At 39.8% G+C, this 13,509-nt stretch overlaps 1 protein-coding gene and 1 pseudogene across 1 annotated transcript in view; both read left to right on the top strand.

The window, feature by feature from the left end:
• The window catches only part of LOC149243633 (uncharacterized), a 121,434-nt gene extending 117,696 nt beyond the window's left edge, over window positions 1–3,738 (top strand). The window contains exon 3 of the mRNA XM_089371265.1: window positions 3,027–3,738. Within this exon, the coding sequence (XP_089227391.1) occupies window positions 3,027–3,738 (712 nt within the window). The remainder of the gene's footprint in view (window positions 1–3,026) is intronic.
• LOC149243634 (SNARE-interacting protein KEULE pseudogene) lies at window positions 806–2,825 on the top strand (annotated as a pseudogene).
• Window positions 3,739–13,509: the final 9,771 nt, after the last annotated feature.

Genomic DNA, 13,509 nt, shown 5'->3' on the forward strand with positions numbered 1-13,509 from the left:
TCAAGCTTCACGACATAATTATGATGATGAAGACCTCAGTGAAGGGAAAGAACATAGTCACAATCTCGGTATAGTTGGGATGATGAAGATGTAGGTGATCTCTCTGTTATACACTCTTGGCACAGTCACAGTCTTGGAATAATACACTCTCGGCATACTTCTAAATACTGTCATGATCTTGGTATATTTGTGATGAGGAGATCTTGTAGTGACACACTCTGTCTCATAATTGTTACAAGATGAAGATCTCAGTGAAGGTGGAGCTATGGTACAATAGTAATGATTTCATTGTTATGATTAATATCTAAATGAAGGTGCCATAATGATGACCTCGGTGAAGGAGCAATGATGATGATGATCTCAGTAGTGGCAAAGAAGAGGATTGGTGTCTTGGTCTTGGAGTGGCCTAATAGGTCAAGGGTCATGGTCTTGGTATTCATCAATTGGAATCTCTATAAGAAGAATTTTGTGTGGGTTTTCCTCTCAAAGAGTGAGAGGTTTTGGCCCTGTTAGACTCCGTCTCATGTCAGAGATTGATTCTTCTTTAAAACAGGGTTTTGAAGAAGAAATCATTTAAATGTTGCTTTTTTGGATTATGTAATTTGTTCTTTAGCTCTTCAAATGGCAGCGAATTTGGTCAAGTTTTATCGTCATATGGTTTCAACTATCATGGCACAGAGGTTCTCTATAGTGGCACCCTTGATACAGAGCTTACTTGTGAAATAGTCATTGGTCCGTTTAGTATGTGCACTTCCTGGCTGGAGTGAAAAGAATGTGCAGGTTCAACAGAAGGTAATTGAGGTTCTTATCATGGACAAAGTAACAACCAAAGTGATGTCTTATACATGCAAAATGGCTGACATTACAGAGGAGGGCATCTCAGTGGTGGAGGACCTCAACAGGCGGAGGCAACCATTCCCTGCAATGGAGGCTGTCTACTTTATTCAGCCGTCAAAGGAGAAGTAACCAATATCTCTACCTATGTGATCACGTTCATGTCTGATATGTCAGGAAATTCTCCTTTATACAAAAAGGCCTATGTTTTCTTCAGTTCGCCTATCCCTAAAGATCTGGTTGGCCCTATTAAAAGGGATATAAGTATTCTATCACGAATAGCTGCTTTAAGAGAGATGAACTTGGAGTACTTTTGTATTGATTCACAGGGATTTTCTACAGATCATGAGATGGCATTGGAACAACTTTTTGGAGAGCACAATGAGAATAGTCGAGATTATGAAGTTTGTCTTAATACTATGGCTTCTCGACTTGCAACAGTTTTTGCATCTCAAAAGGAGTTTCCAGTTGTAAGATTTCGTGCTGCCAGGTCAGCCATGGATTGCAACAACAACAACTACCTTTCGGGATTTAATGCCAACAAAACTTGCAGCAGCACTCTGGGATTGTCTTGTCAAGTATAGATCAACAGTACCAAAGTTTCCTCAGACAGAAACTTGTGATCTGCTCATTGTTGACAGATCAATTGATCAAATTGCTCCAGTGATACATGAATGGACATATGATGCAATGTGCCACGACTTACTGAACATGGAAGGCAACAAGTATGTTTATGAGATTACAACACAGTCAGGAAAAATGGAAAAGAAGGAGGTTCTTTTAGAGGAGCATGACCCAGTCTGGTCTGAACTGCGTGACCTACATTTTGGAGATGCAAGCATGCGATTGCACGATAAAATGTCTCAATTTGGGTCGAAGAACAAAGCTGCTCAAATTCGCCTTGGAAGATAGCTGCAAAATTAAATCAAAAGATCAAGGAGCAAGGATTAAGTGATATTGGCCACTTAGAGCAAGATTTGGTTTTTGGGGATGCAGGGGCCAAGGAATTGATCAATATGTTAAAGACAAAGGAGGATATGACTGCTGAGAACAAGTTACGTTAACTAATGATTTATGCTGCAATCCACCCAGAAAAAATTGATGGTGTGAAATCCCTTCAGTGGACGCAGCTTGCACGGCTCTCCTCAGATGACATGAATGCAGTGAAAATATGGAATATATAGGTGCTCCCATATCCAAAAAACAATCTGGAGGATTCCCCCTTAAATTTGGGACCCATAAGAAAAAACATGGAATTAGAAAGGAGAGAAACCAGGACGAGGAAACTCGCCAATTGTCACGTTTCTATCCAATGATTGAGGAATTAATTGAAAGCCTGCACAATGGTGAGTATGAATGAACCAGGCTCTACTTTTCAGTCTAATGGGACAAATGGTGCAAGTGTGCGGTCCACCAACTCATTGGTCCACTCTGTGAGAACATCAAAGCCATCTTCTACATGGGCTAGACCTCGCCATTCTGATGATGGTTATTCAAGTGACTCCACGTTGAGGCATGCTACTAGTGATCCCATGATACTAGGGAAGCGAATATATGTGTTTATCATTGGTGGAGTCACTCGCTCTGAGCTGCGTGTTGCACATAAGCTTACAAGGAAATTGAAGCGGGAGGTTGTATTGGGTTCAACTAGTGTGGATGATCCTCATCAGTTTATCACGAAGCTGAAGTTGCTAAATGCATTTGCAGATCTCTCCTTGGATGATCTTGAGATTTAGTTTGACAAAGAATCTTCTGCTCGCTAACAAATCTTTTGCAGGGAAGTAGTGCTGCATTTGTTGATTTAAAACCACATGATGTGGTTTTATTGACTGAGTAGATCATCAGATTTCCCTCTACTCTTGCAAGGAAAAAGGACCCAAAGTGGTAGTGTCTTTCAGTCTCAGAAATTGACTAGTGGGCTATTCGAGACTGAATTGTAACAACAATATATTGAATATATTCTTTCTGCTAGGGCTATCCATTGTCCTTCAGTCAGAGATACAATTGATTTGGCACTATGGTGATAATCGCTCTCAGTTGGTTTTAATTTACACAGGTTTGCAGGGTTCTCATTAGATGTATCGAGCTTCACTGTTAAAACTAGAAATATTCCTTTGTGGGTCATCCTGCTAATCCATGACCGGTGGCCCTGTCGAAGACCAAGACAGCTCGGAATGCTCTCTTGGCCCGACTGTTACGGGCACAATTTTCGGGTTCAGGAAAGGGCGAGTCAGTTTCTGTATTCAAGAAGATCGACGCGGACCTACGCTTCTCCTTCTGGAATTTGCCATTCCGACCTACCTGTTGGCGAAGGAAATGCAGTACGGTCTGCTGAGGATTGCTCTGGAGTGTGACAAGGACAGCACCCACGATGGGTCTTTGTTTTCTGTTCCTGTATGGACCATGTATTGCAATGGGCGCAAGGTGGGTTTTGCCATAAAACGCAATGTTACAGAGAACGACCAAGCCGTATTGAAGATGATGCAGTCCATATCGGTTGGGGCTGGAGTTTTGCCCACTGTGACTAAGGGAGATGAAGGCGAGCTCATGTATATGAGAGCAACTTATGAACGAGTTGTTGGGTCTTCAGATTCAGAGTCCTTTCATATGATCAATCCCGATGGGAGCACCGGGCAGCAGCTCAGCGTTTTTCTTCTCAGATATGCCCATTATTATCGGATAAGAAAGATTGTAGGGGGGTCGATTTCCATCCGATATATGCGGTGGATTTATTCCAGATTTTCAAAATCTTCTCCTAATTGCGGTAAAATGGCCAACGCATTTCCGGACATTTGGGGAGCAGTTGCAAAGTGGCAGGGAACAAGATTCGATTGCCCATATTTGTCTTCACCAATGGGATTGACACCTGTAATGCCACCGCTTCATCAGTTTTCAACAGTTTGAGTAGAAGAAGGAGCGCATTTTTATTTTCAGAAGAGCTGATTGTTTTCTGTTAGTTTATTTATTAATAATGAGAAAAACAAATTCCTGGTCTTGGGGTCGAGTTGTTTTCCCCCAGCTGTGTTTATTTCATATATTAAAAACAAAAACATTTGTAAGAGAGAGAGGAGAGAGGAGAGAGGGGGGAGATTTTCTGAGTGCCGAGCGCTGGAGGAGAACTGAGCTCCATTGTACATTCTTTGACAGAGGGATTTTTAATGAAAATTTCACAGCTCTGATTTCTGAGATTCATGTGGTATGTTAATTTAGCATAAGTTTTCCCTTTGTCTCATATGTAAACTGTTATGTTTCATTCACCTCATGATCATTTCTAATTGAGAAAATGAAGTGTTTAGGTAGAATTCATAGTATTATATGCTCTGCCTATAAGTTTGTTCAATTCAATGTTTTCTTCTGTTTGACAAGGATTCAGTTCTATGCCCTTGTCAGCTCCTCACCAGTCTTGCCATCCCATTTAAAATCTAGATTTGATGCTAAATTCCTTGCTTACCTTGCCTCAGTCGTCAACCTGTGTTGTTCATTATATTTCTCTGTTTGAAGCTGTGATTTTGCCCATGCAGCCCAGAAAAACCCCATTATTTAATTAAAAACCCCAAATCAATCTTTCTGATCAGTTTACTAGCCTAATATCAGTGTTACCTAGTTGGTCATCTCCCTAATTGAAAATTTGCCGAGATTGACCGGAGAGAGCCTTCTCATACCCCGTAGGGCTAGCTACGAGGTGAAATGGTTTGATGTAGCTTTGAGATTTGCCTTTTCAGCCTGAGGTGAAATTTCAAACGCTAACAGGCCCTAGAAGAAAGCCAGCATCTTGTGTTATTGTCCCTTTGTTTTGGTAGCTATTTTATGAACTAAGAAGACACACTCTAATATTAAACATTGTGCTCATAAGAAAAAATAAAAACACCTCACAAATAGCTATCATGACTAGAAGATCTCATTAAATTCATTTGCCCTAGATTCTTTAACATGGTATTAGAGATAAGGTACTGAAGTCAAAAGAATGGCAACAAAGAGACATTCAAGGATCAAGCTTCAAGAAGGACATCAAAGAAAGTTGAAGGATATCAAAGAAAAAGGATCAAGATCTACATTGAAGGATCAAACTCTAGATCAAAGAAACAATTTACAACAACAAGAACTTTTGTCTCCATAGTCATCATCAAAAGGCCACCAATAATCTCATCAAGTTGTCTACAAAGAGGTAGCTTGAAGGACCTTAGAAATGAAGATCACATCATCTTGCAGAAAGTTGAAACCCTAGAAACAATCTTGATCTACACTACAAAAGAAGGAAGTGTCATCTTCACAAGCAAGGATCATCTCCTTACCCTAGAATAAGATCATCCGAAGAAGCAACAAATGATCCTCATCATAAGGAGAAATATTTTCTATTGAAGAAAGGATTTTTTCATTTGAAAGAAGATCATCCAAGAGGAGGCTCTAATGCATATTCTTCAACCATCATCAAAGTTATCAAGTAGAAGAGTTCATATTCACTTTTCATGTAAGTATCTTTCATTTTATAATCAATTTGGTAAAATGACTTCATGATTGCAAGGAGATCTATATGTTGGATGGGTCATCAAAGGTCCTTGCATGGAATAAGGAGGATTGTCATAATCATCATAGATAAGAGAAGTCAGTGAACATATCAAAGAAAAAGGTCTCCTTTGAATTCATGGGAGGGAACTCTTAAGGTCCTCTCATCCCTATGTAGCAAGAAACAAGACATAAAAGAGATATATGAAATGCTAGAAGATATACTCTCTAAAATACAGTGAAGAAGGTCATATCACTTAGACCTGATTGAAGGTATAAAATAATGAAGTAATATCTTCCTGATATCTCAATTGAGATATATGGAAGAGATGATAAGAAGATAATCATGATTAACTGATAAGCAAGGCAACAAATGTCCATGCACAAAAATGTTACCTCATTCGACAATTTGTGGTCTATATGTTAGATAGAGAAAGACAAGTTGATGGAAAAAGTGTTGAAGGCTAAAAGACTCAAACATTTGCTAAAAGGAAAGGAAAATTTGGTCCTCAAACAAGACAGAAAAGTGCTATGGAAAGATTATGGAAAGAAATCTCATATCGTTGGAAAGATGGAGGGAGCTAAAGAAAAGGCCCAAGGAAAGAAGGAGTAACATATCTCTACTATGATTGAGATGGTATTCCTCACAAAAGGGTCCTATTATAAGCTCCTAAATCCTATGTTATATATATGACCATGATAATAAGATGCATAATGGCATCATGAAAGCATTAGAAACAAGAGCTCGTGACATCACCATGGGAATCATGAAGGAAAAAATCAATGGCAGACAAACATGAAGGATATAGCTCATGGGAACCTCATTGGACATTGAAGGAAAGGAAGATGTCATCCTAGACAAGGCTCGTCATACATCAAGACAAAAAGGAAACATATGCCAGATGGGGATATGCAATATCCTCAAGATTCTCTGATGGAATCCTCATCGAAGGATTCACTAATCTAGAGAGGAAGCAAGTGTTTCATCAAGAACTCCATCTTGTGGAATTCATGGATGATGTTATGGTGACATAAGAGAAGAAGTAGATCAAGGGGTTGAAGACACTTCAATCAAGGAAGCTACTGGAAGAAGTTTAGATGACCTAAAGGTAAAATGAGGTATGTATGCTTGTGTTTAATATTATAATGTCATGTCGTATGGTTGCAGATAACAAGGATCATTACTTATATCTTAAGAAGCATGATCAAAAGAAAAAGGATCTCCTCCTCTGAAAATATGTAGGAATACATAAGTCACACTCGATAAAATCAACATAATATGTCCTCATATGAAATATAAGGTGGTTGACTACAATCAAGAAACTCTAATTGAAAGCTCCTGGGAACGGAATGTGTGAGGAAGGAAGAGATCGTGAGATATGCAACCATGATAAAGGAAATAAACATCCAAAAGACCAAGAATATTTGACTAGGAAATCTCCTAGAAAGATATAAAGACTCTGATGAATGTCTGAAAAGGATGGAGACCCTTAACAATGGATATCTTTGGGAGATGTGTCAACATGTATGCAAGATGCTGATACCTACAAGAATATGTCATGATGAAGAGCCATCTTGTAAGGTACTATTTGACGTAATGTTATGTTTTGATTTATTGAATAATATCTAGATGAGTTCATGCAGGGCTACTGGAACGAGAACAAGTACAACTAGAATTCATGTGGTGGATGGCAATTCCTAAAAGAAACATGATGATGAAGAAGTAGCCATATGACGAAGGTTACATATATGTATCAAGAAGGCAACTTTCCATGAAGAAGGAAATGACATGACAGACTAAGAAGGAAATTGATCGATTGTTGCAGCCCTACGAGAAAGAAGCTCGACCAAATTTCTTGACATCAAGGAAAGAAATTGATTAAGAAGTTGAAGGACCCACGAAGAAGAAGCTGCTGATGAAAAGGAGAGTCCCTAGTTAAGAGGGAGCTTTGACAAGTCCCTAATTGAGAGGGAGCTTGGGCAACTTCTTGGTCAGAGGGAACTTGGGTACATTCCTTTAACAGGAATGGGCATATCTTCCCTAGTTGAGAGGGAGAGATAAACACAACATCTTGTCTTCATTTGGGAAGAAATAATGGAGGTTTGGGTAATCATCTAGCATCTGATGCTCTGTGGATGTGTAGGGAATCCAAGATAAGAGTATGCAAGAGGACCCATATTCTTTGAGGGTTGGGAACCCAAGATAAGAATAGTCCTAAAGTTCATATTTAGTGAACACCCGGGTGGGTATGTACCTTGAGAGACAATGATGAAGGTGTCTATAGTCATTGGTCTCACCAACATTGTGCTCTGATCTGATGAGAGATAGAGTTGTCAGTCAAGGCCTTGCTGTGGAAACAATCTTGGTTACTATGATGCTATACAGATGGGTTACCAATCCAATTCTTCTTATTTGAAATTCTTCAGATTGAGAATGACCAAGTACCATTATGAATACCTCCCTAGTTAAGAGGGAGTTTTGTAGAATGTAATTAGGTTTAGTCTTCATAATGGCGTGATCTTTGTAAATGATGAAATAAAAGAAATAAAACGATTTGTGTATGCCTTACTACATGGGTTTCATAAGAAAGAAGTTTATTTGTTAGTGGCTCCCATTGAGAGACTTAGGATTTATTATTGAGTCAAAGAGTCAAAATCACATATGAAGAAGCTCTTCTTGAGCCTATGTTCAATTATTTACAAGTATTTAGAAATGTCAAGAAGCCCTCCAATTGACAAGCACAATCCTCTTCTTTATGTCATCCTACAAAAACAAATAAAAAATAGTCATGTCAGCTCAAATAAGGTGACACATCTCTTCATTGGTTCATGTCATATATTTATGGAGGAAAAACCACTATTTATATGTGGATAGGGTCATCACAGAATGAAAAAATTTCGGACAAGCATATATGCAACTTCGGATGAGGATGGAATCTCGGATACCTCTGCACCTTCGTAGGTAATAACAGTTAGTAAGAATAGTCTCATGACCTTTCAATCTTGGAGATATTTGTTCTTCGAATAGGTAATATAGAGATGAAGTTCTTCCACCTCTTCACATATTATAGTCTCAACCTTCTCAACATAATTGTGATGATGAAAACCTCGGTGAAGGGAAAGAAGACAATCAATCTCGGTATAGTCGTGATGATGAAGATTTAGGTGATCTCTCTATTATACACTCTTGGCATAGTCACAGTCTTGGCATAATACATTGTCGGCATACTTCTAAATACTATCATGATCTCGGTATATTTGTGATGAGGAGATATCACAATGACACACTTTGTCTCGACATAGTTACAAGATGAAGATCTCAGTGAAGGTGGAGCTATGGTACAATAGTAAGGATTTCATTGTTATGATGAAGTTGTAGTAATGATGGCCTCGATGAAGCAGCAATGATGATGATGATCTTAGCAGTGACAAAGAGAGGATTGGTGTCTTGGTCTTGGAGTGGCCTAATAGGTCAAGGGTCATGGTCTTAGTATTCGTCAATTGGAATCTCTATAAGAAGAATTTTGTGTGGGTTTTCCTCTCAAAGAGTGAGAGATTTTGGCCCTGGCAGAAAGCCAACATCTTGTGTTCTTGTCTCTTTGTTTTGGTAGCTATTTGATGAACTAAGTAGACACACTCTAATATTAAAGATTGTGTGAATAAGAAAAATTAAAAACACCTCAAAAATAGTTATCATGACTAGAAGAATATTATTAAATTCATTTGCCCTAGATTATTCAACATAATCTAAGGCCAAAACCTCTCCTCTTGAGAGGAAAACCCACGAGAATTCTTCTCTTCTTATAGAATTTTCAGATGACGAATTCCAAAGCCTAAGACCCTTGTCAAATACCCCTCCAAGACCAATTCAATCTCTCATTTGATCAGCTTTTCCTTCATAAAATCAACCCAAGACAATTCTTCTTCAAATCCTCTGATTTAGGCCTCACTTAAGGATTTTAGTTACTGCAACATGTCTGCAATTTTTGGCCCTTCTGCACTCAATGTAATTTCGCACGTGTGATTTTTTTGGGGAAATTTTTAACCATTTTCTCCTTCTCTTTGGGTGCTTCCACTTCCTTAGCAACTCGACTTCTTTCCTTGATTCTTTGGCTCCAAACTTTGGCTAGTCTGAAATTCGGTCTTGTTGCAACAATGATGATGATCTATATCTCGCACGTGTGGAAAGATATATCCCAAATCAGTTCTTCAAAATTCGGTTTCTTTCTCTCCTTTTTGTCCTCTTCTTCGCTCTCCTTTTAGGTTTTTTTCTTCTCTTCAACGAACTTCTTGGATGTTCTTCAAATGCGGTTGAACCTATTATATATATATGCTTCTTGTCACTATTTGTAAGTTGGCTTGTCACTGCTTGTAGGCCGACTTGTCCTTTGCTTAGGTCGACTTGTCTTGGATGGATATTTGACATACTTTATGACTCAAAAAAAATTATTTTACATAATACCAAATTCCCAAATAGGGTCTTTACATATGACAATGACTTCTTGGATTCCTAGACTTTATGACAAAGCCTTAAAAGCACTCAATGGGTACTTGACTTACTAAATAAAATAAACATGAGCATGAAAACCATGCTACAAAATAATAATAATAAACTTTATTTTTCTCTTTACATCAAATACATAAAATCATGATTACATTATAAATATCGAACCTAGTTACACATTTCAACACATAATGCAGTCACCTTGAAGTCCATGTACTTGGGTCATACCCAAGGGATGAATATTTGAAGGTCTCCACACATAAGATAGATTATTAGTTCCAAAGGGGTTCAATTAAAACAAGAAGTCTAGAAACCTAGAGATACCTACTAGATATGCTAGATTCAATGTGCTTACTCTACCCAAATACCTATGTTGTCACCTACTCTACATCTCCTCATAGTCATGTTTCAAAAGCCCATTTTTGCAAAGGCCAAGCAACAGGGTTCATACTTGGGAAGGAGGACCTAAGAAGAAGATTAAATATTAAATTGAAGGGAAATAGGTTGCATATTGAAGGCAAGGGACAAACTCTCAAGGACCTGGAGATCATCCTTCTCTATCTGTTCACCTTGCGACACTTGGCAGAAAATGATAGGTGCACTAAGCCACTATCACACCTCGATACCTTGGAGAAAACCTAATGGTAAAAAGTGCACAACTTTTGGGCGAATCATCGTTCATCTCCACCTTGACGATCTCCGGAAGCAGTTCGGGGGGGCAAACCTGCAGAAACGATAAATATCTCTGCCCCTCCGTATTTGAATAGTCAACTCCCAATCCAATGATGGAGATTCGTTCCAGGGGGACTGAAGATATCCTTGTCCCACCACTACTCAACCTCTGGAAGCAAGTGGGGACCATGCTAGCTGTCGGGGTTTCATTCGCCGACACAATAAATGGTAAATTCAAAAGTTGTAACGGTAACCCCCATCCCCTCCCCCATTCATGTCTGCCACGCCATCCCTTGCCATCGAATCCGTTGTGACACATGACGTCATCATGACGTCACTCGATCAATGGCCCCCATTGGCTATTAAAATGACTTCTCCCACTCAAATTTAAAAATTCTTCCATTGTTTTCCAGTGCTCCTCCCACTTGTGACCTACTCAAAACACTGTTAGCATACCCCCATTGGCCCGACAGCCTGTCTCAGTGTAGTTTTCTTCCTCCTCTGCGGCAACCAAGTAATCTGCTAAGCTATACTCTATTTTTTCCACAAGGTAAAAGTCTAAAAAACCCAGAAATGACAACCTCAAAGTCTTCCAACCCCCTAACCTGCGAACCTAAACCCTCGTCAAACCTTGATCCCCTCATGGATATGGAAGCGTAAATCACTGACTCAGCCTGCTCCTATGACCTGGAAAGCCTCTGAGCTGACCTTTTTGACCAATATGTCATGGTATAAGACCCTTTCCAGTGGTGGATTTGGGCCTGTACTAACAGATTTCTCTCGTCGTGCACTACTTCCCATAGTTTGACTCTCATGCTGGTCACTTGGAGAGTCGGACCCGGCAGTCACCCCGGGGTTGACTCCCCTCAAAAATTGTGCAGGGGCCACTGACCTCAACCACTGAACTGACTGAGGAAATTTCACAGACAAGCCGGACAGACACCAAGTTCCCGTCCCTATCTCCCTAAGAAAATTTCAAAGTTGTCCCAGTTAGTCATCCCGATAGTAGACCAACTATTCATATTAGAAATTGCACAGTGTCCATGAGCAGGCCTTCTGCTGCCCATCAGTCAGCTCAGCTCAGAAATTGCATAGAGATGATTAGTAGGTCAGCCTCTCGGCCTCAGTGTGGTTTTCCTTGCCAGCAACCCCTAGCAGTAGACTGCCAGTTCCCTCTGGGAATTGTGCAGTTTCTGTTGCCAATGTTCTGGGAAGCCAACTAGAAGTTCCCTCTAGGAATTGCATAATTCTGGCTGCCAGTGACCCCAACAACCAACTGGAAGTTCCCTCTAGGAATTGCGTAGTTATGGCTACTAATGACCCAGGCAGTCCCCCAAAAAAACTGCAAAATCCCTCCTTGATGACCCTTCATGCAGCCCGGCCCGTTCCTCTAGAAAATTACACAAATATGGCTATCTAGCCCCATTGCCTGTTCGTTCTAAAAAATGCACAGAGCATTCCTACCTTGCCTTCCAGTAGCCTGGACTGTTACTCCCAAAATTTGTGCAATTTTGCCTCCCAGCTAAGCCAAACCTTGCAGATAGTCATTGTTGACTCAGATCGCCTGCCTCCATCTCTGAGTGACTCTTGTGCAGTTTTCATCAGGATTTTCCTGGAGCCATCATCCCGCATCACAACCCTGCTACCTCTCCTGGTCACCTGCATTCGAATGATCATGTGTCATGGTAGACTAGGAGGTTTTGGATTTGATGTCATCTTGTCATGAGTGACTGCAGGTACAGGTACACCAACCAACATGGCAAGATGACGAACGTGATGAACGAAGGTAGCACATGCAAAAGGACAGGTTCACCAATAGACAAATGAACAAAGCATGTGAAACAGACGAACGTGACGAACATGAACCTTCACGAACAGATGAGCCTGTCAAGCCTTCTAGCATGCAAGCAAGGAACTATTGATCTAGGTGGTCATTGATGTCAATATGGCAATCATTCTTTGATAAAGATCATTTCTCAGGAGTACTCCATTGAAGAACATGATCATGTAACCATTCTTTGGACTATTGTTAAAGATGCTTTCTGTTAGCGCTTGAAATTTCACCTCAGGCTGAGAAAGGTAAACCTCAACGCTACATCAAACCATTTAGCCTCGTAGCTAGCCCTACGGGGCAGGAGAAGGCTCTCTCCGGTCAATCTCGGCAGATCTTCAATGGGATGAGATGACCAACAAGGTAACACTGATATTAGGCTAGTAAACTGATTAAAAAGGTTTATTTGGGGTTTCTTGGGTTTTTGGTGGCAAATTGAGGAATTGCAATTTTGGGTGCGGGGATTTGACACAGTTTCTGCAGGGGGTTCTTTGGGGTGAGGTAGGATACCGTATTGATGCCTTTGATTGAGGTAAGTGGATGGAAAAGACCGGTGAGGAGCTAAGGAGAGCAAATAATACTTTGAATTCTCCTTAAACAGTAGAAAACATAGAAATTAAACAAATTTAAAAGCAGAGCATGGCAAGCATGAATTCTTACTTTAACACTTCATTTGTTTAATATGCAGAAGGAAAGAAAGGAGATGAATCACATAACACACTTACAAGAACACTAAGAAGCACTCCATCAATACATGAAACCACAAGAATCCCAAAAAGGACTGCAAAACCCTGGTCTTCCTTAGCCAAAAATTGCAGAGATACAAGTGAAATAATACAATGATAACTTCTCCCTCAAGAGTCCAACCATGAAAATGAGCAATAAAGTACATAATATAGATGATCTAACCTCTTTCCCTGCCTCCATGGGTCGAGTTCACTATCCTAGAAGCTGTTTCAACCACTTCTAAACTAAGCACTACAAACTAGGCAGTCAAAACAACTTGCCTCTATAAGCTAGGAAACCAATTCATTCATTTAATATTTACCTTTTTCATGAATGAATCTTCTAGAAGTGTTACATAAGAGTAAAAGTGTCTCAAAAGTACAATAATTACATCAAACAGAATCATAATTCACCCCAAAAAGTCAAACTGAGTCAAATC

This window comes from Pinus tabuliformis, chromosome 8 (assembly GCF_031772625.1).
Source record: "Pinus tabuliformis cultivar Carrire ecotype Pingquan chromosome 8, CPIR1, whole genome shotgun sequence".
Lineage (NCBI taxonomy): Eukaryota > Viridiplantae > Streptophyta > Pinopsida > Pinales > Pinaceae > Pinus > Pinus tabuliformis.